This window comes from Polychytrium aggregatum (assembly GCF_025602895.1).
Source record: "Polychytrium aggregatum strain JEL109 chromosome Unknown BJ171scaffold_55, whole genome shotgun sequence".
NCBI lineage: Eukaryota > Fungi > Chytridiomycota > Chytridiomycetes > Polychytriales > Polychytrium > Polychytrium aggregatum.
The window spans coordinates 188,945-210,276 of NW_026516257.1; the positions used below are offsets into that span (position 1 = coordinate 188,945).

General features: G+C 55.9%; 7 protein-coding genes across 7 annotated transcripts; 3 read left to right on the forward strand and 4 right to left on the reverse strand.

The window, feature by feature from the left end:
- Positions 1-796: 796 nt before the first annotated feature.
- BJ171DRAFT_603016 (acyl-CoA N-acyltransferase) lies at positions 797-1,662 on the forward strand (the record flags this gene model as incomplete). The annotated part of the gene is made up of 3 exons (XM_053115159.1): positions 797-850; positions 1,016-1,139; positions 1,243-1,662. Exons 1-3 carry the CDS (start codon positions 837-839, stop codon positions 1,660-1,662), a joined length of 558 nt encoding a protein of 185 aa, XP_052962661.1. The 5' UTR covers positions 797-836.
- Positions 1,663-1,756: 94 nt separating this feature from the next.
- On the reverse strand, positions 1,757-3,543 carry BJ171DRAFT_248796 (uncharacterized protein). The gene is made up of 6 exons (XM_053106670.1): positions 3,504-3,543; positions 2,986-3,349; positions 2,826-2,896; positions 2,427-2,742; positions 2,291-2,345; positions 1,757-2,201 (listed from the first exon to the last, which is right to left on the reverse strand). Exons 1-6 carry the CDS (start codon positions 3,504-3,506, stop codon positions 1,898-1,900), a joined length of 1,113 nt encoding a protein of 370 aa, XP_052962662.1. The 5' UTR covers positions 3,507-3,543; the 3' UTR covers positions 1,757-1,897.
- Positions 3,544-7,767: 4,224 nt separating this feature from the next.
- Positions 7,768-10,087, reverse strand: BJ171DRAFT_524342 (HAD-like domain-containing protein). The gene is made up of 7 exons (XM_053112577.1): positions 9,742-10,087; positions 9,524-9,578; positions 9,344-9,399; positions 9,019-9,153; positions 8,790-8,864; positions 8,290-8,626; positions 7,768-8,126 (listed from the first exon to the last, which is right to left on the reverse strand). Exons 1-7 carry the CDS (start codon positions 10,045-10,047, stop codon positions 8,014-8,016), a joined length of 1,077 nt encoding a protein of 358 aa, XP_052962663.1. The 5' UTR covers positions 10,048-10,087; the 3' UTR covers positions 7,768-8,013.
- Positions 10,088-10,126: 39 nt separating this feature from the next.
- On the reverse strand, positions 10,127-11,341 carry BJ171DRAFT_248848 (uncharacterized protein). The gene is made up of 3 exons (XM_053106671.1): positions 10,693-11,341; positions 10,488-10,599; positions 10,127-10,199 (listed from the first exon to the last, which is right to left on the reverse strand). Exons 1-2 carry the CDS (start codon positions 11,188-11,190, stop codon positions 10,495-10,497), a joined length of 603 nt encoding a protein of 200 aa, XP_052962664.1. The 5' UTR covers positions 11,191-11,341; the 3' UTR covers positions 10,127-10,199; positions 10,488-10,494.
- Positions 11,342-12,506: 1,165 nt separating this feature from the next.
- BJ171DRAFT_524353 (EBP domain-containing protein) lies at positions 12,507-13,780 on the reverse strand. Its single transcript, XM_053112578.1, has 2 exons — positions 13,331-13,780; positions 12,507-13,072 (listed from the first exon to the last, which is right to left on the reverse strand). The coding sequence occupies exons 1-2, from the start codon at positions 13,688-13,690 to the stop codon at positions 12,758-12,760; spliced, it is 675 nt and encodes a 224-aa protein (XP_052962665.1). The 5' UTR covers positions 13,691-13,780; the 3' UTR covers positions 12,507-12,757.
- A 661-nt stretch (positions 13,781-14,441) lies between these two features.
- Positions 14,442-17,681, forward strand: BJ171DRAFT_635356 (uncharacterized protein; the record flags this gene model as incomplete). Its single annotated transcript, XM_053115689.1, has 8 exons — positions 14,442-14,457; positions 14,596-14,957; positions 15,112-15,381; positions 15,563-15,602; positions 15,738-15,835; positions 16,048-16,146; positions 16,401-17,226; positions 17,493-17,681. 8 exons carry the CDS (start codon positions 14,442-14,444, stop codon positions 17,558-17,560), a joined length of 1,779 nt encoding a protein of 592 aa, XP_052962666.1. The 3' UTR covers positions 17,561-17,681.
- A 1,523-nt stretch (positions 17,682-19,204) lies between these two features.
- BJ171DRAFT_524358 (HAD-like domain-containing protein) lies at positions 19,205-21,331 on the forward strand. The gene is made up of 7 exons (XM_053112579.1): positions 19,205-19,389; positions 19,569-19,662; positions 19,806-19,848; positions 20,011-20,211; positions 20,369-20,417; positions 20,586-20,702; positions 20,997-21,331. Exons 1-7 carry the CDS (start codon positions 19,253-19,255, stop codon positions 21,118-21,120), a joined length of 765 nt encoding a protein of 254 aa, XP_052962667.1. The 5' UTR covers positions 19,205-19,252; the 3' UTR covers positions 21,121-21,331.
- The last annotated feature ends 1 nt before the right edge of the window (position 21,332 follows it).

Consider the following 21,332-nt stretch of genomic DNA (forward strand, 5'->3'; position numbering starts at 1 on the left):
GAAACTACGAGTAAGTCCCGCTGCTGTCGCTGTCGCTGTCGCCGCTGTGCCTTGGCCCAGAGTCTATGTTCCGCGACGCTGTTTCCGGTTCGCCACTGGATAGAAACAGTCTCCAGCACACCCCGGTGCCTTGTCGGCGCTGTGTCCGTTTGTGCTGGACGGGCCCCCGTTCTCATCCCACACTCCCCTCCTCCCCGCTGTGCCCAGGGAACTGCCTCGGTCTCCTTTCACGCAAGCTGGCGAAACTACTGGTCCTCCTTCTTTGGTCCTCTGCCATGTAGGTGCATCCCCGGTCCTCAATCAGCCATGGAGACGCCCATGGGACGACGACGGTGCACTGCTTGCACTGCTTGCACTTGTTGCCATCGGCGCTATCTCTGCCATCGACATCTTTGTGGTGCCGCCGTGCGTGTGTCTGCGCCTGTGTATCTTGTCCTCTGTCTGCATTTGTGTTCTGACATTGTCTCGCTCTGCACCCGGCTCTCCTGCCTCGCTCCCGCCACCGCCGCCACCGCTTGGGCCTGGTCCTCGTCCGTTTCCTTCGTCCGTGTGCTCCTCCCTCCTCTTTCCCCACGCTCTGCTTCGACGACTCTTTGCTCGTCCAGCTGTTCGACCAAGTCCAAGCCCAAATTATTCGCCATCTTTTCTTAACATTTAGCCTCTCGGCATCCACTTTCAAACCGTCTGTGTGGATTGACCGTCTCCCTCGCCTTTCCGTGACAACTCTCTAAGTAATATCCGCCCGATCTCCGGAACCCTCCGTGACTCCTGGCTGATTCACACTCGAACTCCTCTGACCATCATCTGCCAACGAAAAGAAAATGATGTAAGTCACCATGTCCATCCATCCGTCCGTCCAGTGGCACGCCATCTGCATTCCGAGATGCCCTTGCATACTCGATCGTATCCGCTGCTCCATCTGTTCCGTCGGCGCTCTCAGTTCGATCCAGGGCAAGGCCATCGCATCCCCTCCACGATCGACTAATTCCCCTCGTACTTTCTCCCCATTCGACAGGATCCGCAATTTGAGTCGTAATACCTCGTCGAATAGTAGCGCCTCCAAGGCCCACGAGTTCCCCTGTGCCAAAGGAGGCGTCGCTGTCCCAGAACCCACCAGCCAAGTCACTGCTGTCTGCACCGTGGCGCCCATTCCTTGCTCTACCCCGGCTCGGGTGCAAAACTTTTGGTTCACGAGCGGTAGCAAAACAGGGTGGTGCTCCTGACACCCCCTCGGGTGTCAAGAAGGGCGTCGGGGAATGGGCCCCGTGCCCCAAGGCTGCGGTCTCGTTCGTGGAGGAAGTCCGAGGATCCGTGATTGGTGGCCAGGTCAAGGCCGTCGTCAATGTCATCTCGCGGACCACCGCCAGCTCTGGCGTCAAGTCCTGGCCCGGCGTAGTCGCGAACAACACCTTTTTCCTGCGCATTCCCGAGGACTCGACCGAGTGGGACCCGCAAGGCTTTGGCTTCAAGGAGTCTGTCTTGGCCATCCTCGAGCTCGCCGAGGGCTGTCTGGAGTGCGAGAACGTCGTCATCTGTCTCGAAAAGTCCCGCGCCGACCTTACCCCGTTGATGCGTGCATTTATGTTTGTTGGTTTTGAGCTTGTCCATCCCAGCATCTACATGTTTGATTCGTCGCTCGTCCTGCTTGGATGCGCTCTATAAGCAAGGCGCGCAATGTTTGTTGCTCCTTTCTTACCCCTGTTTGTGAACGCCCTTGCTCCTTTCTGATGTGTGAGACGCTTTCTTTCTGTTCTTTTCCATTTGAGTCGATGTTTTTCACCACCACCAAATGCCCATTTGCAGCTAATTCAATGAAAATGGGACATTCAGTATTTTGACAAATGACCAAACGATTTGTGGGCTGGTAACATCGCGGATTGTCCGCGCGGCGATGTATTCAGTTGCTGGACGGCGATTTGGGAAGGACTCTCAGAGACTTTTGTGAGATGTAGAGAAGCTGCTCGGTCAGATGCTGTCTCCTCTCCACAGGAACCTTTGAAAAGAGCTTGACGGGGATCAGAATCGCCGCGGGCACCACAACGGCAACCATCTGCTCAATCCACGCATCGCCTTCTGTGACTCCATATTGGTTTGTGATGTACTTTTGTCGCAGCTGAAACGAAAACTCGACAATAAGGGCTGAATAGCCCAGAATCCTGACGGCATGATCGATGGACGATCTGTACGGCGCCATGAGGGCACTGTTGGGGCGAAGCTCGATGAGCGACTGTTGCATTCGACCGTTTGCCTCGCTGCACATAGCACATAGCACATAGCACAGCACTCCTACCGCAGCATCAGAAACATCCACAGGGTTGATAGCGTCACATAGATGGGGACGTACGCTATATGATGGCAGAGCGAGTCTCTCAGCTCGCGGTCCGCCCAATGGTCACTGGCGTGGACAGCTTATCCATCGCACCTACCTCCGACTGGCCGAAGAAGCATCGGCAACCCAATGATCATCGATCGCTCCATCAAATCCACAGCCATCCACCAGCGGAACTGGTCTGTGTAGCAGCTGTGCAGGACGTAGAACGGATCCGTCTTCTCCAGCTCGACATGGGTTCTGCTTTGCCGCTCCCGTTCAGGACGATCTTCCTGGACGGTCTTGCCCTGGTCCGTGGCATCATTCTGTCGATGGAGCCCGTATCGGAGGAGGGCGCCTGGGAGCACAATCGCCTGAACCACCACGATGGCACCGGATACAATGGCTACGGCTGTGTGGGAACCTGTCCAGCACTATTGCCGATGCTGAGTCAGTTCCTGGCTGCTGCGAGAAAGTACTGACTCGCTCTGCTGCACTCGTCCCTCATCCAGCTCACCTGGATCGACGGATAGTCCCACACAACTGAGGGAAGACCCTCAATGGTCCTGCAGGACAGAATGCCGACGGCTGCTCGAGCGATGTTAGCACACGTCCGCATCAGTGTGAACACTCTCGAGCGTGCACAACGAATCCATCTTGCGAAGGATGCGCCTCACCTGTGCTGTAGACCGGGCTGAAGTAGAAAAAGATCAGGATGATGCTTGTCCGTTTCAGAGAGTGTCTGAGGCCTGTGTCCAGATACGGAAACCAATGGATCGTCTTTGCCCAGATCTTCTTGAACAGCGGGCCTCGATCAGGACCCCGGACGAACTGGATCATCGCGTGCCACAGACCCTGGCAAACGATCATGCCAAGAGCAACCACATATGGAGCGATCATTTTGTCGAACGGACTCAATGGAAGCACGCATCCGCCCTGACTGTTCTCTATGTTGAGGCTCAGGCTGAGAAACGATAGTGCCTTCGAAACAACAGTCGTGTGATCAAAGTCCAGCAGGTAGGCGAGCTGATATATCAGGACCTGCCAACAGAAGGATGGATCAGCCAGTGGGGCGAGCTACGGCTGGGTCCAGATTGGTGATGCTCCTGCGTGCAATCCAGGGCAAATCTCTGATGCAGCCAGGCGAGGCTTGCATGTGCCCGATCCGTCAGCATGGCAAAGATGCGCTGCATACCATATCAAACACAAAGCTCTCCTTTGACGCAGGAATCACACACAGGATGCAGACCACGAGAAACAACGCAATGAATGCCGCGATGCCAACTGCAATGTTCCTTGCAGCGTCGTCGCAGCGGACGCACTGGCGGCCCCATTCGTATTGCCCCTCTGGACACTGTCCACAGAGCCTGCAGAGACATTGATCGGACATGGTCACTATCAGCCAGATCCACAACCGTCACAGCCACGGACATGATCTCTCCAGACCCGCTGCCATCACACATCTGCCATCGATACTTACACTCCAACGTGGCCATTGATGCACTGGTTGCCGTCGTCGATGCGACATGCGCTTGCACAGCCTAAGAGCCCACGAAGAATTCGTATCATTGTTGACAGCAACGGAATCAGCGAGCGTCCACGGCACACGGCATCAAGCAAGGCGAGGGTGTGGCAGCAGAGCAGGCCCTGGTCGCGGTACGATTCACTGTCTACATACAGCCTGTTGTGGAATCGCACAGATAGAAGGCCGAGTCGATGGTTGAGGCGTTTGCATCGAACCAGTAGTTTCGCGACACCAATATGTTGCCGTTCTCGCATGTGGCGCCAACCGGACATGGTGTGCATGCCGAGTTGTAGTTGAGGTTGTAGGTTCCTGTCCCCGGGGGTCGGCAGTGGGGAGATGTCAAGAATGTCATTCTGCAAACTCGTTGGACATGCATGAATGCCATAGACGATCGTCTCCCGAGATATGAGACACGGTCAGACCTACCAGCGGGGCACGGAAAGCATATCTGCGATGCCGTTCCGCTTGAATAGGGCTGCCAGCCTGGCGGGCATGCTGGAATTGATGCACTGTGGGGTCAGTTGAGAACGACTTCATTGAGTGGCGAGTGCTCGTCACTCACCAGCGGTAAGTGAGTCCGACGGAACCTGGACCAGTGATGCGAGTGGCGATGAGAAAACGCAGGCGGTGGAGTTTGTGAGTGAGTGTGCGGATGTCAGGAGCTCACAGCCAGGTGGTGTCAGATGGAGCAGAGAGATCAGGGTAGATCATGGAGGCCGACGGAAAGTCAAGCGTGCGATGCTAGAGAATGGAGTGTGGCACACCCAAGCAACCAAGGGAGCGGATGCTCACCTTCGACGATCCGTCATTGTTGACGAAAACACATCCCGGACATACCAAGTCGATTTGATTGTTGAAGTAAGTTGCAGTAATTTGGGTCTCTGCAGAACCATCGACTTGGCATTGAACGGTCTCGATAGAAAATGGACGCTATAGGGCATGTTGTGTTAATCAAGTCGGGCACAGACAGCAGCACAATGAATCCACATGTCCATGAGGTTGCCAAAGAATCGAGCTTGAATGATACAATGTATTTGCGGCTGTGGCACCTGGCGCTGGGCTCAGACTTACCCTCAAATATCCGTTGGCATCGAAGATCAAGTATCCAGCTGCCCCATCAAAGGTTTTGTTTTTGAGATAATCCAGAGGATAAGAATAGTTCGTGGACAGTAGCTCCAGAAGTGGGGTATTTGGGTATATCTGCATGAGATCGGTCTGCAAGAAGGGAACCAGTGAGATGCAGGGCACCCAACGGTGACTGGCTCTGTTGTGCCCAAGATTTGCGCCGTTCATCGGCACGGCCTTACCCATGCCAAGGCTAGCAGATACACAGCATCATAGATCATTCTTGCGCGATAGTGTAAACGAGCGATTACAGGCGCGGTGAGTGGCTGAGAGTGTTGGACCAACTTTTGATGCAGTATCTGGGGCAGTCCCTAACCTGTATGGCCAGTCGCTTCCATCGTCATAGAGAGTCGGATACATGGTATCGTTTAGCAGCGAGAGAGCGTTCCACTTTTTCTCGAACCGCGAGTAGTTTGCACCAATAGTGATGTTTTGATTCGCTGGGAGCATATAGTCATGTTACATGTCGCGATTTTGTCACCATGTCGCATATCATCCTTCAGGGTGGTAACTATAGCCCCACATACCGATGGTATATCCTTGCATAACCTGCAGAGCATTGCTGCCAAACCAAGAGAGGTTGTACAAAGGGGTATACGGCACGTTGAGGCCCTAAATAGCACAGATGACTCAATCAAAACAGCCGCGAGATCTCAGCCGTATATCGTCGGCCACGGTCGGTGCACCTACCATCCATACGTAGGACGAGCCAACGAGGCCATTCTCATACGCTGAAAAGTACAAATCCGAGGTGTACTCAAATGTAGCGGCGACAAAGAGGATCTTTGCTCCTGACCTTTTGAGATTCTCCAACGGAATGGCCAGATCGGAGCGGCTTCCCCGCGTGGGGCCATAGAATCCCTGGAGTGGGACCAACCATCTCTCTCAGCAACGACAGAGCCGATCGAATGCCAATTCATGTCGCGCAGAGCAACCATATCGATACTCCGCGCCAAAGAAGCATCGCGATCCATGGTGAACACACCTGCTCGAGCACAATGTTGAATCCAATAGAGCAGGCGACGGATTTGGCATCATTGCTTCCTGTGTCATGGAGTGCCAGGTCAGACTCGAGTACTTCTCTGGAGCTACACACAGTCCAAACTCGCAGCCATTGCATCTTGCACCTCCACTCGTGTTGCAACGATTCAAGGCATGAATCAGCCCCCACAACGGCCTGTTGTCCTACCAGTAATCCCAAACTGGTCTCGTCCGTATAAAATAGCAATCTGAGAGCAAGCGATTCATTGCAAATCAGTGAAATCGATCATGTTATCGTGGATTGGATGCTGGTTGCACTTCAGGTAGATGCATTGCTCGGTGGCATGGATCATACCGATCTCCAACCCATTGCCCAAGCATAGCTGAGCAGAGCTTGGCTGTACAGCCGGCTTGGTTCGATCATCGCCACAAAAGTCTGTGACCAAAGGCGGCGTCAGCGAAGCGTCCGACTCTCAATGTTTTGCGTTTGAGTCATATATACCGGATAGGCTGTTCGATCCGTGAGTATCGTGGCTGCTGTTGTGAGCCCGATATGCGGAATCTGCGAGAAGACAGCGACACATCCGTGAGTGCGCAGAGCCGAAGGCGCATTCGTTGGTGTGAATCGGAGGGAGTTGGCGTGAATCCTGGAGAGTATGGATTGAAGTACCATTATACCTTGTAAAAGCCTGATATCGTTGCTTCGTATTGATTTTGCTGCAAACAGGAGCTGCGGTCAGATGGATCGAGCGAGCACGGCACGATACTGCATACACGGAGTGCCGACAGCGCACCTGGCTAAACGAGTCGCCGATGACGGCTTTGATGTTTTCATTCTGGAGCATATCTAGGAGTCCAACGCTGCGTGATAGAAGCGCACGATGCGTGTGTCAACAGACGGTTTCGTTTAGCATGGGACCGAGACATTCTGCAGATGCGACTGGAAGCCGTGAGAGTAGTGTCGATGAGTGCAGCAAGAGAGTAGTCAGAGAGCCTCACATTCCGTCCCATATGTTTCCATGACTGTCCCTGACCACAGCTGAGAGCGTGACATCTGCGATCCAGCATGATATGGGTGAGAATGCTGCTCGGAAGGGGCCGAGTCAGCGCAGGCAGTGATGGCGGAGGACAGCAGCTCATGGCGACGACAATGCGAGCTGGATAGACGAGGAACGCATTGGAAACCAGCAGCCGTGCGACATACTTGGCAAGATTGTCGAGCTATTGTTGATCTCGTCGATGGCCAGCTGCATCGCCTGGAGGATCGAGCCTCCTTCAGTTACAGTTGTTGCGTTTGTTGTATCGTAATTGAGACCGATCTTGATGGCGATGGTATTGTTTCGCGCGGCAGATCTGCTTCTGGGCAGGAACGTAACAATGAGGATCGCCAGCACAAGGCCGGCAATGCGAGGCATCTCGCAGCTGGATGGAGATCGATCGAAAGACTGTGACCTTCTAGAGCCAAGAGGAGGATCAAAAAATGGGTCCGGGAATGTTTCTCCGATCCCCAATCAGCCTCGGAGGCATCCAGCCGTCATCCACGGGTCCTTCCTGTGCCTCGGCAATCCATGACCCATTCACCTCTCAGGCCAGGGCAAGGTCGCTTCTTGGCATCATGCACGCCGCCAGAAGCCAGAATGCAGAATGCTGGATGCTGGATGCTGATCCAATCAAGTTCACAGCGAACCAAGACGAAGCGGGACACCCTGTTCTGAGTCTTGGCTGTCGTTCCTGAATACACCCCAGCATGACCCGCTCACCGGGGCCTACAGCTCACTGTGAGGACACTCAGGGATACTCGGGGATACACGCTCCGTTTCGTTACGAACAAGAGGTAATCACGGACTCTGGATTGTAGGATTGATTATGAACTATGCCACGACCACAAGGACAGATCGATGGGGAAAATGAGGGAGAGAGGAAGGAAATATCGACACCCACGACAATAGGGGAGGAGCGGAAATAAGGACAGGTGGTCTCTATCGCGCCTCGACCCGCTCATTACTTGCGGGTCTATGAACGAGTGGTCTGAAGTTCATCCGGTTCAGCTTCGCTTGGCCGGCGATGGAGAGCCTTAGGCTTGGCTCGGCTCGGAAACAAAGTCAATGACGCCATTCAAGACGATATAGGGTCGGTAGGCCTCATTGTAAAGGTTGCCCTCGTTGGTGATGCCGGACAAAACCACGACTGGGCCCCACGAGGCGCAAGTGTGGTGCCAGTGCCGCGGATGATGCGTCAGTAACAGGGTTATCACAACGACAGGGATATATGGCAAAGTGGGCCAGTCGCTGATCGAACGGCCGATAACACAGACAGATCCTCATGCCTACATATACATGCATGTGCATACCTGGATCAATGTTGGCCCAGGTGCCAGCCAAGATGTCCGTGTCCATGCGATCGCCGATGATGCAGGTCTCCTCCTTGGTGGTGCCCAGGATGCTCTGGGCATAGCTCATCATAAGCGAGCTAGGCTTGCCGCAGAAGAACGCCTTCTTGCCCGTCGCCATCTCTACTGCGGCCACAAAAGCACCGCAGCCGGGCTCGATGGCACCGCCTTCGAGGGGGCCGTTGACGTCCGGGTTAGTTCCGATCAGCTTGGCGCCCCTGTGCACGAGATTGGTGGCCGTGTTGATCTTGTCAAAGTTGTAGGAGGTCGTCTCGCCGATGACAACGTACTGGGGATCCTGGAGAACGGCAGGGGGGGGGAGGGAAAAGCGAGAGTGAAGCAGGGCCGGTGAGCAAGGGGGCGACGGCAGAGATATGCATTTCAACACTTCCGCTGCATTCCGGCGATAAACACAAGTCCGCATCGTCGCAGATCCGCTGACTGGCCGCAGAAATACTTACGGTGTCGTTCATGATAAAGCCGTGCTCATAGAGGGTGTAAGTCAGCGCAGGCTCGCCGATAACATAGCAGGAGCCCTGGAGATATAGCCAAGTTGCCCAGACATGGTCGTTGGTTCGGTGATCGTCAAGTTTTGGCCAGGGGAGGCAGACGCAAGTCGAAGAGATGCAGATGCAGATCCTGTTAGAAAGTAGTCACATCATCGCAGTGCGCCTTGCCACTATCACATACGCCTCTGGGCTTCTGGGATTGCAGGAACTTGGCCGTGGCAATCGCGGAGGTGTAAAAGTGCTTCTCGGGGACGTTGACGCCGAGCTTTTGCAGCTTGCGGTTGAGCTCGGCTGGGGTGGGGGCTGAGTTGTTGGTCTATCTCGGTCAGACGATGGGGCGGGAGAACGGCATTATCAGGAAAGAGGTATTGGCTCAGAGAGTGCGCCGGCCACTGCAAAGAACATTGCGGGCGGGTGGGGGTGAGGGCCGAGGCGGCGGGTTGTGGGCCCAGCCTCCTCCAGAGACTGATCCAGAGACTGGTTGAATCGGACTGGGATGCACCCACCAGGAACAGGAACTTCTTGTCGTTCTTCTGGAGCCAGTCGATGAACTCCTTGACACCTAATCGGGCGTTGATCATTCGAATGAGCCGGCAAGCCCAGGCACTGTCTCCCTCACGGCACAACCGCGGCTAGCTGCACTCCTCCTGGCTGTTTGGAGGGGGAAGAGGTCTATGCGGTCATACCAGGAAGCAGCTTCTTGCCATGGTAGATGACGCCATCCATGTCGCAGATAAAACCCTGGATATTGGGGCCGCATCCAGAGCCGGCTTGTTAGTCAATCGGCCGAGCCAGGCAAAACGCCTCCAGCTGCCCCCCATTCGTCTCCATTATCGGTCGGTCCGCTGGCTCGCCGGCCACCATTCTCGCCGATCGAGCGTAGCACAGCAGCGTCGCTGCTGACCTTCTTGTTGCGGATGGACTCGAGACGGGCCTCAAACTCCTCGGGGGACAGCTCCGAAAGACGGGCAAGCTCCTTGAGCGAGAGCATCTGGATCGGATCGAGAGACTGGGGGGTGTTGTCGGCGGTCATACTGGTGGTGGAGTGCGGCGGCTGGGATGGGCAGGAAGGCAGGGCGGAGGGAGCAGAGGAGCTGGCAGAGGACGACTGGATGCGAAGCGACAGCAGACTCGGTGGGACGGCCGAGAAGTTCCGGGCTGTCTGGATTCCGACGGAATGGCAGGTCGAAGAGCAGAAGAACGAATACATCCCCTCCTCGGGCGCGAGCACAACAGCGGCCGGACCGACAGGCGAGATTGCAGATGCCCAAAACGAGCCACCGCACGGGTCGGCCGCGTGACCCCTTCATGGCGCCGATAGCCAATCGATATGCGCGCCCGCTCACGAGATAGGATAGGACACTATGAAAATTCTTGTTAAAAAAATGAGCGAGAACGAAAAAACGCGCTCTCGGAGCCACCTCGGTCGGCGAGAAGAGCAGTCTCTGGCGAGAGACCCCCGAGGGAAGGCGAGAAGCCTCTCGCCGTCACACACACACACTTTGCACACACACACACACACACTTTGCAAGGGAGTCAACCACCTCCCATCGACCATCCCAAGAGGGATGGCAACCCCGAAGTGGACTGCCCAGAATATGGGCGACCCGGCATCCACTGTCGAAATACTCAAGAAACAGTGCAAAATACCTACAGTCTATCCAGAAAGAAACGGGACACTTTCCCTTCTAGGCTTCAGATGTCTGAACCCCGCTGACTGACTTGTAGGCCCAGCGGGCAGGCCATGGCATTGCACTCCTGTCTTCGTTGGCAATCTCTTTGTTTTGGTTGGTTTGGGAAGCATGGTCTTGAATACACTCGGCCGATCTCCTGTGGCGATGATCGACTGGCATACCGAGATCATATTCCTGGCTGCATTGATGTCTCGATCCCACAGCGTATGGCAGCTTGCACAGCTCCGGACAAAGTGTGGTTTCTCGATAACAAGATGCTCAACCTTCTCGAGTCGCTTGGCTTCCCGACAATGTGAGCACACATGGATCTTGGAGACGGATCGGTCTGGTGGGCCTCTCTGGTGGTGGTGGAACTGCTCGAAATACTTGGCAAACCTGAGTCTCCTGGGACTGGATGCGTATCCCTTCCCTTGTTTCCAGGATGCATTCCCAAAGGCAATCACCACTTCGGTCTCCCTTGGTGCCTGGTCGATGACTTGCTTGCACATCTCGTGGACGGTGCGCTGTCGCTTGCCGTAGAGATCGAGTCGCTTGAATCGCCGTCGCCGGGTCAGGCTGAAGTACAGCTGTTTCTCCAGCATGTCTCCAGTGAACACATGGCGAATGTATTGCAGGAAGGAAGCCAACCCGGTGATCTTGGGACTTGGTGTGGTGCTCATCCATTTCTGCAGACCAAGTATCTTGTGGGTGCTCTGGATCCACTTGGTCGCCTGGGTGGTGTCTTTCTCTTGCGGGGAGCCATCTGGCGAGAAAATAGCGACGATGGCTGGTTCTGCCCTTGGGGAAGAAAGAATCTCCTCAAAACCAGCGCATTTTGGGCTGGCAGAGATACTGCGCAGTGGCGTCCTTGATTCAGATCCAGAAACGCATCGCTCGCTCAATCAGTCGTGGGAAGACATCTTGTCAAGGTGGGTCTTGCCTGATAGCCAAACGATCATGTCATCTCGCTGACACACAGCCACGCTTGACTCGGTTTCTAACCAGAGAGATTCAGATGGTGGTGGTTCTTGTCCGCAATCGGAGTGGAGCTTCCAACAATGATACAATTGGTCACTCCTCCACACCAATTGCCCACCACCACCGTCAATCGGCTCAAGGTGATACCAAATGCCGTCAACCGACCATGGCCGGATTCCAACTTTTGCTGCATCTTGGTCTACAGCGTGTATTCATATTCGAGATGAGCAGCCGCGAGGGGCCGGAAAAAATTGATAGGATAGAAGTCGGGGCAGGAAATACGACGCGGCAGCAATGTCCTGGTCGGCTTGATCTTCGAGCCAGGATCTGGTGGCTGTGTCTTGATCCTTGTAATGCAGCGAGAGGGCAATCTGGTCGCTGAGCGTGAGTCCGATTCGCAGCTGTCCGTCTGGATGACACAGTCCTGCATTGTGACACCAGGTGTGGAAGCGAGGCAGCTTGGAGCTCAGGAGAGACTGGGCTCGTTTGCACACTCGAAGTGGACTTGATGGTGTTTAGGTCGAGTGCGAGTTGGAAGCTGTCGTTGCAACAAATGATGGCGACGATATCTGGGTTGTGTTCGAGTGAGAGCCGGGCAATATCGGGCATCGGCAAGCTTGTTCCGGCTTCAGCTTGGCTTGGTGGGTGGATGATGATGCCGTGGCTGAAGCAGACTCGTTGATGTTGGCCATGTTGATGGAGACAGGAAGGAGGCAAGTGGTTGATGGAGATGGACATGATACAGATGGAAGTTGTGGCGAAGCGACCAAACACTGGCAAGCCATATACTGGCCATCAAAGACACACACACACAAGCCTGGCTCGATCCGTTGGTTTGTACATGCACTGCCACAATACTGCCACATGGAATCAACTTGGAATCGAATCCCGCATTCTCATCATCCGAGGCTAGATGCTCCTCACCCATGACACTCACATCCCGCCCATCACTCTCCTTGGAGTACTATTTGTGGGGAATGGATCTGTGTGCATTCGAGACCCAGAGGAGAGCGACAACTCTGACTCAAACGGCGTGTCCTGTTGTGTGTCGGGCGTAGTATATTGTCTACCAAGAAATATCGCACCGAGAGCATGGACATCAGGGGGCTCTCGCAGCGTCTGGGGGTGTGCGATTCGGATTCAGCCCGGTCGGCCAGTCGTGTCTGGCGAGAGAGAGAGTTGGACAGGTGCCCCGAGCCCAGTGCTTGCTCGCGCCAGCTCGCCCTGCCTCATCCAGGTCGCAAGAATTGGCACCCTCAGTCACGGCCTTTACTTGCTCTTCTTCTTTTTATCAGCAGCATCGATCTGCGACAGGCCCGAGACAATGACCCGGAAGCTGTTGGCGATCAGAATCGAGGGCACTACGATCCAGATGCTGTTGAGGAACACAAAGTAGAACCAAAAGTAGTACGGATGTGGGTGGCAGCTAAGGGCGCTGCCCTTGCCCTCGAAGAAGGTGGTCCAGTAGTACAGAACGTCGCCGTAGACTTGGCCGGTGCCGACGAGGATGAGCAGGGGATGGCGCAGAGGCGAGCGGATCAGGTAGAGGAAAGCAATGACGTAGCAAAGGGGACCCCAGGCGAACTGGATTGGTCAAAGCCGAGAAAGACACAGTCAGTGTCAGCGGATGGTTGCAGCTGGTCGTCGAAAGACAGGCACGAGCAGAATGCATGCGGGGGCATGATCGATGGGACGAGCGGATTGCGCCGGGGTTTGGGCAAAGTCTATGTGGTGGGCCCGATGCTCGATGTGGCCGACCCGGCGCCAGACAGGATCAGCTTGTCGTCCCCACAGAACACAAGCGGTACGGCTCCCCCCCCCCGGCCAAAAAAGAGCACTTACCGCAGTAATCGTTTCCATGATGATGACGAACGGATCAGAGACCAAGTATCGCGAGTCGGAGAGGGCATATTCTTTCCAGATATTTGCCATAAAAGTGTCCATTCCAGCAATGTCCTTATGGAAGTAGGCCACATAGCCTTCCACAAACAGATGGACGCTGGCCGTGCCAACAAACCAGACAAAGGCCAGACGGTAGCCCAGGTTGGAGGTGGGGCGGGCGATTGAGATGATGACGATTGAGGCAACCAGGACGATGGCAACGACGCCAAAGAAGACAGTCAGGAGCTGGGTGAGATCATAGGGGTAGGCAGCATAGTGGCTGATGATCAGGCTCTGGGGATAATACGGATGGGAGGCCATGGCGAGGGGAGTAGAGGCTGGGCGGCGACGATCGGGTGGGCAGATGCATTGACCGCGGAGGCCGCGGTCGATCGAATATCAATGTTTTGCTGGCCAACCAGCTGGATCGGCGAGGGCAGCGAGGGCAGCGAGAGCGCTCGGGTGTCGACACGAGCTGGAACGTGCCACACAGACTCTGTGCGCAGCCACGGCGAGACGCCGACGAGACAGCAGCGAGGCGATTTCTCATTGGACACTGTGTGCCAGGCGCGTGGCCAATCGTTTTTTTGCGGCCGGAAGTCACTCTCCCGTTTTGCCGGTGCCACCGCCCCTGGCCGACACAGCCCCACCCAACGCTGTGCAGGGGTTGCAGGGGTTGCAGGGGTTGCAGGGGTTGCAGGGGTCTGCGTGTTGACTTGGTCTGTGCGGCTGGCTCGTCGCCAAAGCGATCTCGTTGACAGCACTTGGCGCGCATCCTGGCTGCGCGCGCTTGTTGTCCAGGTGTTGTCTGGCATCCATTGGCATCCATTGGCATCGGCAGTTGAGGCCGACCGAGCACCCAGCGCCTCAGGGGTACTCTCGCCTCGTCGCATGAGCGCATCGCAGACGCGTCGGTTGCAGACATGAGCAGACGGCCACTCGTGTCCTTGACAGCAGGGGGCATCTTAGAAAGCCAACGCGAGGACAACGATGCAATGGCACACGTCCAGCCAGGCGACCATTGGAGGGCAGCCAGCCAACGACCCGACGCACCGTCGTCCCAAATGCATCCATGCAACTCTTTCAGGGTATGGCTCCCTCGATACTGATTCGAGTCCGAGTCACATCTCTCTGCTTCCAACAGTGCTCGACACGGATGTAGATCGGCTCTGCATGCTCGCAGCTCAGTCGGATCTGACTCTGTCGCTTCCAGGGCAACTTCTCAGACGGCACAAGCGACCATATTGGCAAACTCGCAAACGCTTGCGAAAGTCCTGCTGGCAAAAGTACGCTGGCTGAATTCATCGACAGCCACACCGGTGCACCTGGCGATGCCCCAATGGATCGCCATCATGAGGATCCCACTTCGGTCTGCAAACCCGGCCAGCTCGATACTGGAGAGCTTGATATGTATACCCTCGGGAACATGCCCGCCTGGAAAGCGCAGATCTACATATGCCTTTACCATCACACAGAATCAGTACAGGGCCGCGTATACCACTGCGTGTCGCTCTTGATTCTCTGGCTCTCCTTGGCTGGATTCTGCGTTTCGACCGTAAATCACGTCATGGCAATACCATTCATGCCGGTAGGTTGTGTTCGGACGCAGACCACAGAGTCCGCGTCACAGAGATCAGAGCAAAATTTGCTGTCACATTCATCAGCCGGTCGACGCAAGCTCCGTGCTCAGCCTTGCCTTGCTGTCGCGGCATTAACAGCCTTGATTTCATGACCTCCACCAGACACTCATCTTGGCCATTGATGTCACAGCAACGGTAGCTTTTATTGTTGAGCTGGTGCTTTTCATACTTGTCGCTACAGAGCACAGGAGATCGTGGGGATGGGCGCGGCTGGTCGACGCTCTGGCGATCGTTCCCTTTATCGGCGAGCTGGCTGGATCGGCTTCGATGAGAATGGACCCATTCAAGTACTGCTATGGCCCCCAGTCGCCCAACCCCATACGGATCCTGCGGGTCTGTCGGATATTCAAGCTCTTCCAAAAGTCCACCAAGGTACACACGGAGAGTCTCTGGAGCTAGCCAGATGCTCGACACGGATATCCGGAAGGGACACATGGGGCTCGGTAGCTTTGTCGCCAACTGAGCTTCTCTGTCCAACCACTGACATGCTGAGCCGCTCGCTGGCCAAAATCGCCATGTTAACCATCTCTTGGGATGGATCGCATACTTCTAGTTGGGGATCTTGGTCCAGGCGATGTATAACTCGCGAGAAGGTATGGCATCTGACTGAGCGAAGCGCCATATTCAGGATCCACCACACTGCCAGCCGTTGAATCTTACTGATCGATCGACCCCATCAACTAATTCCGTCGAATCACTCAATCAATTGATACTGCCAATGTTTCCAGGCATCTTGGCGCTCTTCTATGTTCTCCCGCTGATCATTATCTTCTTTGGATCGCTCGTGTTCTTCGCTGAGCAAATCGGCGAGTACTACAGAGACGGGGTGAGTTGTGATCCTCCGACCGACTTTCCTTGGGCCTGACCATGAATTGCTTCACTTGGTGCACATGTGTCGCAGCTAGGTTCCATGCAACATCCATGTTGGCCGCACGATGGTGCCCTGAGTTGCCCTCGGTTTCGGTGATGACAGCGATGGTAGCGATTCTCGATTTCTGTCTGAGCTCGATGGAACGCCGACTTTCCCCCTGGAAACAGGTTTGGTACTATCAACCAGCTGCCGGTGTCTCGGGAATCGGCCAGTTTCAGTCTATTCCGTCAACATTCTGGTTTATGATGGTCACATTGACAACGCTGGTGAGCCACTCCAAACATCGATCCATCAGCGACATCGACGACGGCAGTGATGGACAAGCTCCTGAGCTCTTGACTCACTAACCTACGATTCTGTCGGCGTTGCGGCCGGGATGCACAGGGGTAAGTTCCTTGTCATTCCGTGGGCCTGAAACAACCTGATTCTATCGGATCTGACGCGGGCCGATTTGAGCTGGATCAATGAGGCAAACACCGAGCCGCCAACCTCGCTCGGTTCATCGTCGACTTATACTCAGAGTCACTGTGCGGAATCTTGTGGATGGATCTTGTGGATGGGCCCCAGATACGGCGACGTCACCCCAAAGACAGCAACGGGCAAGCTCGCTGCAATCGGCGCCATGCTGGCCTCCATGTTCATTGTGGCTTTCCCGCTCACGATGATCACGACCCAGTATGCCGTCATTGTTCGTCAGTTCAACCAGCGGAGGCGCCGCGAGGGAAAGTGGATCCGGCAGCTGGAGGAATTCCGCCGACAAAGAATCCTTGCCTGCAGCAGTCCAGAGGTGGCGCCGCAGCCTCTGGACAGGGCTTTGCGACCGGAAGGCGATGCTCCTGTCCAAGTGATTAGCAACGACCAACCAGTTAGCGGCTGGCTCAAGCAGCAGAGGCTCGATATCCCGGGTCGAAATCCCGAGTCGCTGGCGCCCGGCGGCTTGGACGAGCCAAGTTTGACCGCCCGCCCCTCGGCCTCGGTTCAGATATCCATCAGCACCCCTGGAGACATGGACCGCGAGCGACCGGCACCACTCCTCGCCACAACCTCGTGGAAGGACCGGTTCCCAGACTTTTTCGAGGGCTCGACTTCCAAGCTCTCTTTCAACTTGGATATATTTGAGACCGACCAATCAGAGTCTTCTCCGAGTATGGTCCAGAGACCGTCCGAGAGCCAGAGCTGCTGGACCTCTACACAGTTGCTTGGGATCGATGCTTCCTCTGAACTCAGTGGCTTCGACGCCCAACGCCAAGACGACATCTTGCTGGATGTGCCCGCCAAGTCGATTCCCGATCACTGTACCGACCGCGTCTCGGCCATCAGCATGCCCACTGAGCTCGGATATGCAAGTAGCCTCCGCTTTGGGCACAAGATCGACAACAACCAAGATAGAGGGACCTTAAGCAGCCGAGAGGAGGCGCATGGCATGTGGCGGCAACCGTTGGCTGTTCGGCGGGCCTTTGCTCGACTCTCAGCACTTTCGCATCTCCTGAGAGCCAAGGACAGATTTAGACAGTCGGCTTGTGCCAGCGCACCGGCCGTCAACCTCCTGGCACTTCGTAGCAGCAGCCGTAACAACAACAGCAGCAGCAGCGGAGCGGCTGGCTTGTCTCAGGCCGAGATCTCTGGGAGACGCTCGTCCATCAACCTGCCTCGACCGACAATACTTCGTCGGCTCTCTGAACGCCGGCGCACTCGGGGCGGTGCTCCCTGGAGACTGACTATGAGTCAAACTCGTGGAACCAAACCGAGTGCCATAGAGGAATACCCATGCACACTCTGCATCCAACAGGCCATGGACACGATGCTCGATGGGCGAGAGGCCCCGGACGGAGTGTACCTGCGTGTCGTCGACTGGTCGCCAAGAGCCAGGACGGAGGGCAGCATCGGCGAGGATCTCTTGTTCATGCGTATTCCCATCTCACACCCGGACGAATACCGCCGCTTGATGAAGGCGCTCTCCCAACGATAAGCGACGACAAAGCACAAGGGCTGCCTCTGCTGTCAGATGCCGTACTGCACATGGACACACAGCAGACACACCGTCCAAATCCACGTGGGCGTCGAGATTATCTGGATAGCGGACGCTGAACGTTTGGAACTGGATACTGGGCATGCACATGTCTATTTGTCCATGAGTACGACTGTTCCCTGATTCCCAGGAGCGGCAAATGCAGCAAATGCAGCAAATGCCGTAAATGCGTCTGATACATCCCATTTCCAAAAACAGCAGAATCGCCGCATCCCTGTAGAGGACCAGGGCTTTCGCTCGAAAGTTGCACAGGTTATCGTGGCTCCATCGAGCATCACGATGATTTCCATCCCGCGGATGAGGGCGGGCGCGTCGTCTACACGTTGGGCGGAAACGTGACGAAGGTTGCTCCCATCGCAGCTTCAAAGATTTGTGGCCCGATTCGGCGAAGCATCGAGGTCCAGCCATTTCGTGTTCTGCCACCATCGGGAGTTGCGCATCATGACTTGCACTGCGATTTGCCAGACCGACCATTCGAATCGCACTCAACAGGGTTGGACTCGGGTTTGACCGCTGATGGGCCCCAAGGGATGCGGTTTGGCGAAAGGTGGTTACTGATGTGGAGGGTGCTGGAGCCACAGCAGCGGTATTCCCAGAGGCCGCAGGTTGCTCACCTGAGTTGCTGTTGGGCGCAGGGCATGGTGATGCTTGGGCTTCGGGCTGCTGCGCTGGCACAGGAATCAGCCGCTTGACATAGTAGTTGATCCAGAATGGAAGCTCGTCGATGGTGATGATGGAGGGCACGCTGGGACAGGCTAGCCGCGACCCTCTGGGCTGCTGCTCCAGCAGATCGAGACGCTGGCCGCCAGACCCCAGGCCATCGAGCTTTATGAGCTTCGAGCAAGGCTCCCTCGGGACCTGAACGGTGCGATAGCGCTTCTTGTGCAGATAGTAGGTTGATCGAGGAAGCCTCTGTCCGTTTCCATCTTTTTTCTTGCACACTTGGCACTCGCACAGGTAGCGCTTGCGTTCGCCAGCCTTCAGGACCTTCGGCTTCTCCTGGTTTGCGAGTGCTCTGTCGGCCGGTGCGGCAGACTGTGGGCTCCTGGGGGAGTCGCTCATAATTTGGACGGCGATGAGGAAGCTTGGGCAGGGCAATCGAGCGACCAAGACAAAGAGCCAGCCGACCAGCCAAGCCGAGCTGGTTTGGTTGGATGTGCCAGCGAGAGGGAGGCGAGAGGGAGGCGAGAGGGAGGCGAGAGGGAGGCGAGAGAAGCCGTGGTCACGCCACTATCCTTCCCGGGTTCGTGGCGATCACATTCGTTTCGCGCCGCACCCACAGCCCACAGCGATCTGGTTCTGATCAACCCCGACTCCATCGGCACCACCCGCCCCCGGCCGCAATGAACCGACACCGACTGAGACTGGTCACATTCGATGCGTTCGGCACCCTCTTTCGCATGCGGGAGCACCCGGCGCTGACGTACCAGCGGATCGCCCAGGCACACGGGCTCAAAGTTGTCTCGGAGCCCGACCGGCTGTAAGCAACAAGCAAACCAGGCGACAGCCATGGCAGCATCGATGCAAACGTGCCCTCACCGCCGCATCGCTCATTTTGCATTTATTAATTCATTAATTTATTTTTATTTCGTTCGCACGCTACTCTGCCTTGAATTTCTCATGCGCGGCTGTGGATTTCTACCAACATGGTGTCTGAAGCAAGGCCTCGTTCCAGGATGCCTATCGCAAGCAAGGCGCGAGCAATCCCGTCTTTGGCAGACTGAGCCAGGGATCTCGTCCTTGGTGGAAATCGGTACGCCGATCTGCATGTCGTTGGCGGCCAGGCCGATAACCAATCCTGAGATTTGAGGCGAGGCCATTGGCTCACCCCCGCAGCGCTCCCTTGCCAACAATGTCTGACTTTTCAACTTTACGTGCGGGTACTCCCATCTCCAGGTTGTCCGCAACACCCTGATCGGATCTGGATGCCCCAAAGCAGGTACAGTCCCCGGAAGAATCCACCATCAGCAACGACTACTGCTATTGCGCTATCAATTCTGCATCAACTCCCGCTCGACATTGTGTCCTCTGTGATCCGCCGATCGGCTGACTCCTGCAGCCCATCACATTTCACATTTGGGCCAATCTCTCCGGACACAAGATGTCGACGGCGCTCTGGATCCAGTCTTTGCGGAGCTCTTTGACCTTTATGCCCAGGCCGCCCCCTATGAGGTCTACCCAGAAGTTGTGCCGGTGCTTGAGACCCTAAGAACAACGGTGTGCGAGGACAAGGTTCCGAACGGCATGGGCAAAGGGACCAAGTTCTGGATGGGAGTGGTCTCGAACTCGGACGATCGAACAGGTGAGAGCCGACTGAGGCACAGTAACCACCTGGGCTGCTCGAGCGAGACGCTGCGGCTGTCCTGGCTATGGCTGCCAGAGACCTCCATCTCGCAGCGATGCCGCAGGAGAGAACCGGACCGGCGTCTCTCACGCTGCCACACGACCTGGCTTTACAGAGGCAATCCTGCAGTCGCTTGGGCTGGCCAAGTACTTTGACTTTGTACTGTGAGTCTCGGATCATCTGCATTTGTGTGTCTGTATCGCTTGCTTGACTGGCCATCACTGGTATGGCGCTACTGCCAACCTCGGTCTGATTGACCGACCATCCTGGGAGCCGCTTTCATTTAATCCAACCCCGCTCCACCCTTGACGGACCCTGGGTCGGCCCCCCAGTACAGCATATCATTTTGGATCCGAGAAGCCCGGCCGGGGGATCTTTGATGAGGCCCGACTCCTTGCCCGCAATTGCAAGGCCGAGGAGTGTTTGCATCTGGGCGACGATCTCGAGCGGTAAGGCGAACTCCCGCAAGCATGAAGTGATGCGACGAACTCAATATGACGATTCGCAGTTGACTTGGTGTCTCTGCATCACTGGAGTATGGCCGCTGCGATCTGCGGACATAACAGCGCTGCGAGGATTCATGCCAGACCCATTCAATCCCTTGGATTCCCACGCATCCTTGGATTTACACTTGCCTGATGGTTCACCGGTCCCGCCTCATACCGTGCGGAGTGACTCCAGCTCATCCTTTATTTTCACGTATCGGACGCTGATCTTTGTCTCTTGTATCGGTGCTCCATCAGCGACTATAACGGGCCCAAGCTCATCGGCTGGAACAGCGTGTTGATCAGACGCAACAACGACCATCCGGTGCCTGCCGGCGTCGCAACTGCCTCGTCGCTAAAGGCCGCCTTTGCCGATGATTGACACCCACACACATCAGCGCTCGTCTAGACTGTAGAATACGCATCGTCGCCTGCGGTGCCCCTCGTGCGATGCAAACATACTCGCACTGCTTGCGGCTGAGGCACGGATGCCTGCGAGCCGGCTGTCGACATCGCAACTGCGCCACCCACCCCCGAGCCAGCGCACTTGCCCGGAATCCATAGTGCAAATACAAAACCAAAACCTCGGACGGC

Bases quoted from the DNA above. Each gene is read 5' to 3' on its own strand.
- BJ171DRAFT_248796 (XM_053106670.1), bottom strand. The intron at 2,897-2,985 runs GTGAGGCGCATC...TCGCTCGAGCAG, and splicing joins CAGCCCGGTCTACAGCACAG to CCGTCGGCATTCTGTCCTGC. The intron at 2,202-2,290 runs GTAGGAGTGCTG...TCGCCCCAACAG, and splicing joins TGGATGTTTCTGATGCTGCG to TGCCCTCATGGCGCCGTACA.
- BJ171DRAFT_524342 (XM_053112577.1), bottom strand. From the start codon at position 10,047: ATGTATTCGTTCTTCTGCTCTTCGACCTGCCATTCCGTCGGAATCCAG. The intron at 9,579-9,741 runs GTCAGCAGCGAC...CCCAATATCCAG, and splicing joins AGTCCATCCGCAACAAGAAG to GGTTTTATCTGCGACATGGA. The intron at 8,865-9,018 runs GTATGTGATAGT...CTATATCTCCAG, and splicing joins AATCCCAGAAGCCCAGAGGC to GGCTCCTGCTATGTTATCGG.
- BJ171DRAFT_248848 (XM_053106671.1), bottom strand. From the start codon at position 11,190: ATGAGCACCACACCAAGTCCCAAGATCACCGGGTTGGCTTCCTTCCTG. The intron at 10,600-10,692 runs GTATGCCAGTCG...TTGCCAACGAAG, and splicing joins CAGCCAGGAATATGATCTCG to ACAGGAGTGCAATGCCATGG.
- BJ171DRAFT_524353 (XM_053112578.1), bottom strand. From the start codon at position 13,690: ATGGCCTCCCATCCGTATTATCCCCAGAGCCTGATCATCAGCCACTAT. The intron at 13,073-13,330 runs GTAAGTGCTCTT...TGACCAATCCAG, and splicing joins TCATGGAAACGATTACTGCG to TTCGCCTGGGGTCCCCTTTG.
- BJ171DRAFT_524358 (XM_053112579.1), top strand. From the start codon at position 19,253: ATGAACCGACACCGACTGAGACTGGTCACATTCGATGCGTTCGGCACC. The intron at 19,390-19,568 runs GTAAGCAACAAG...TGGTGTCTGAAG, and splicing joins GTCTCGGAGCCCGACCGGCT to CAAGGCCTCGTTCCAGGATG. The intron at 19,663-19,805 runs GTACGCCGATCT...TCCCATCTCCAG, and splicing joins CTCGTCCTTGGTGGAAATCG to GTTGTCCGCAACACCCTGAT.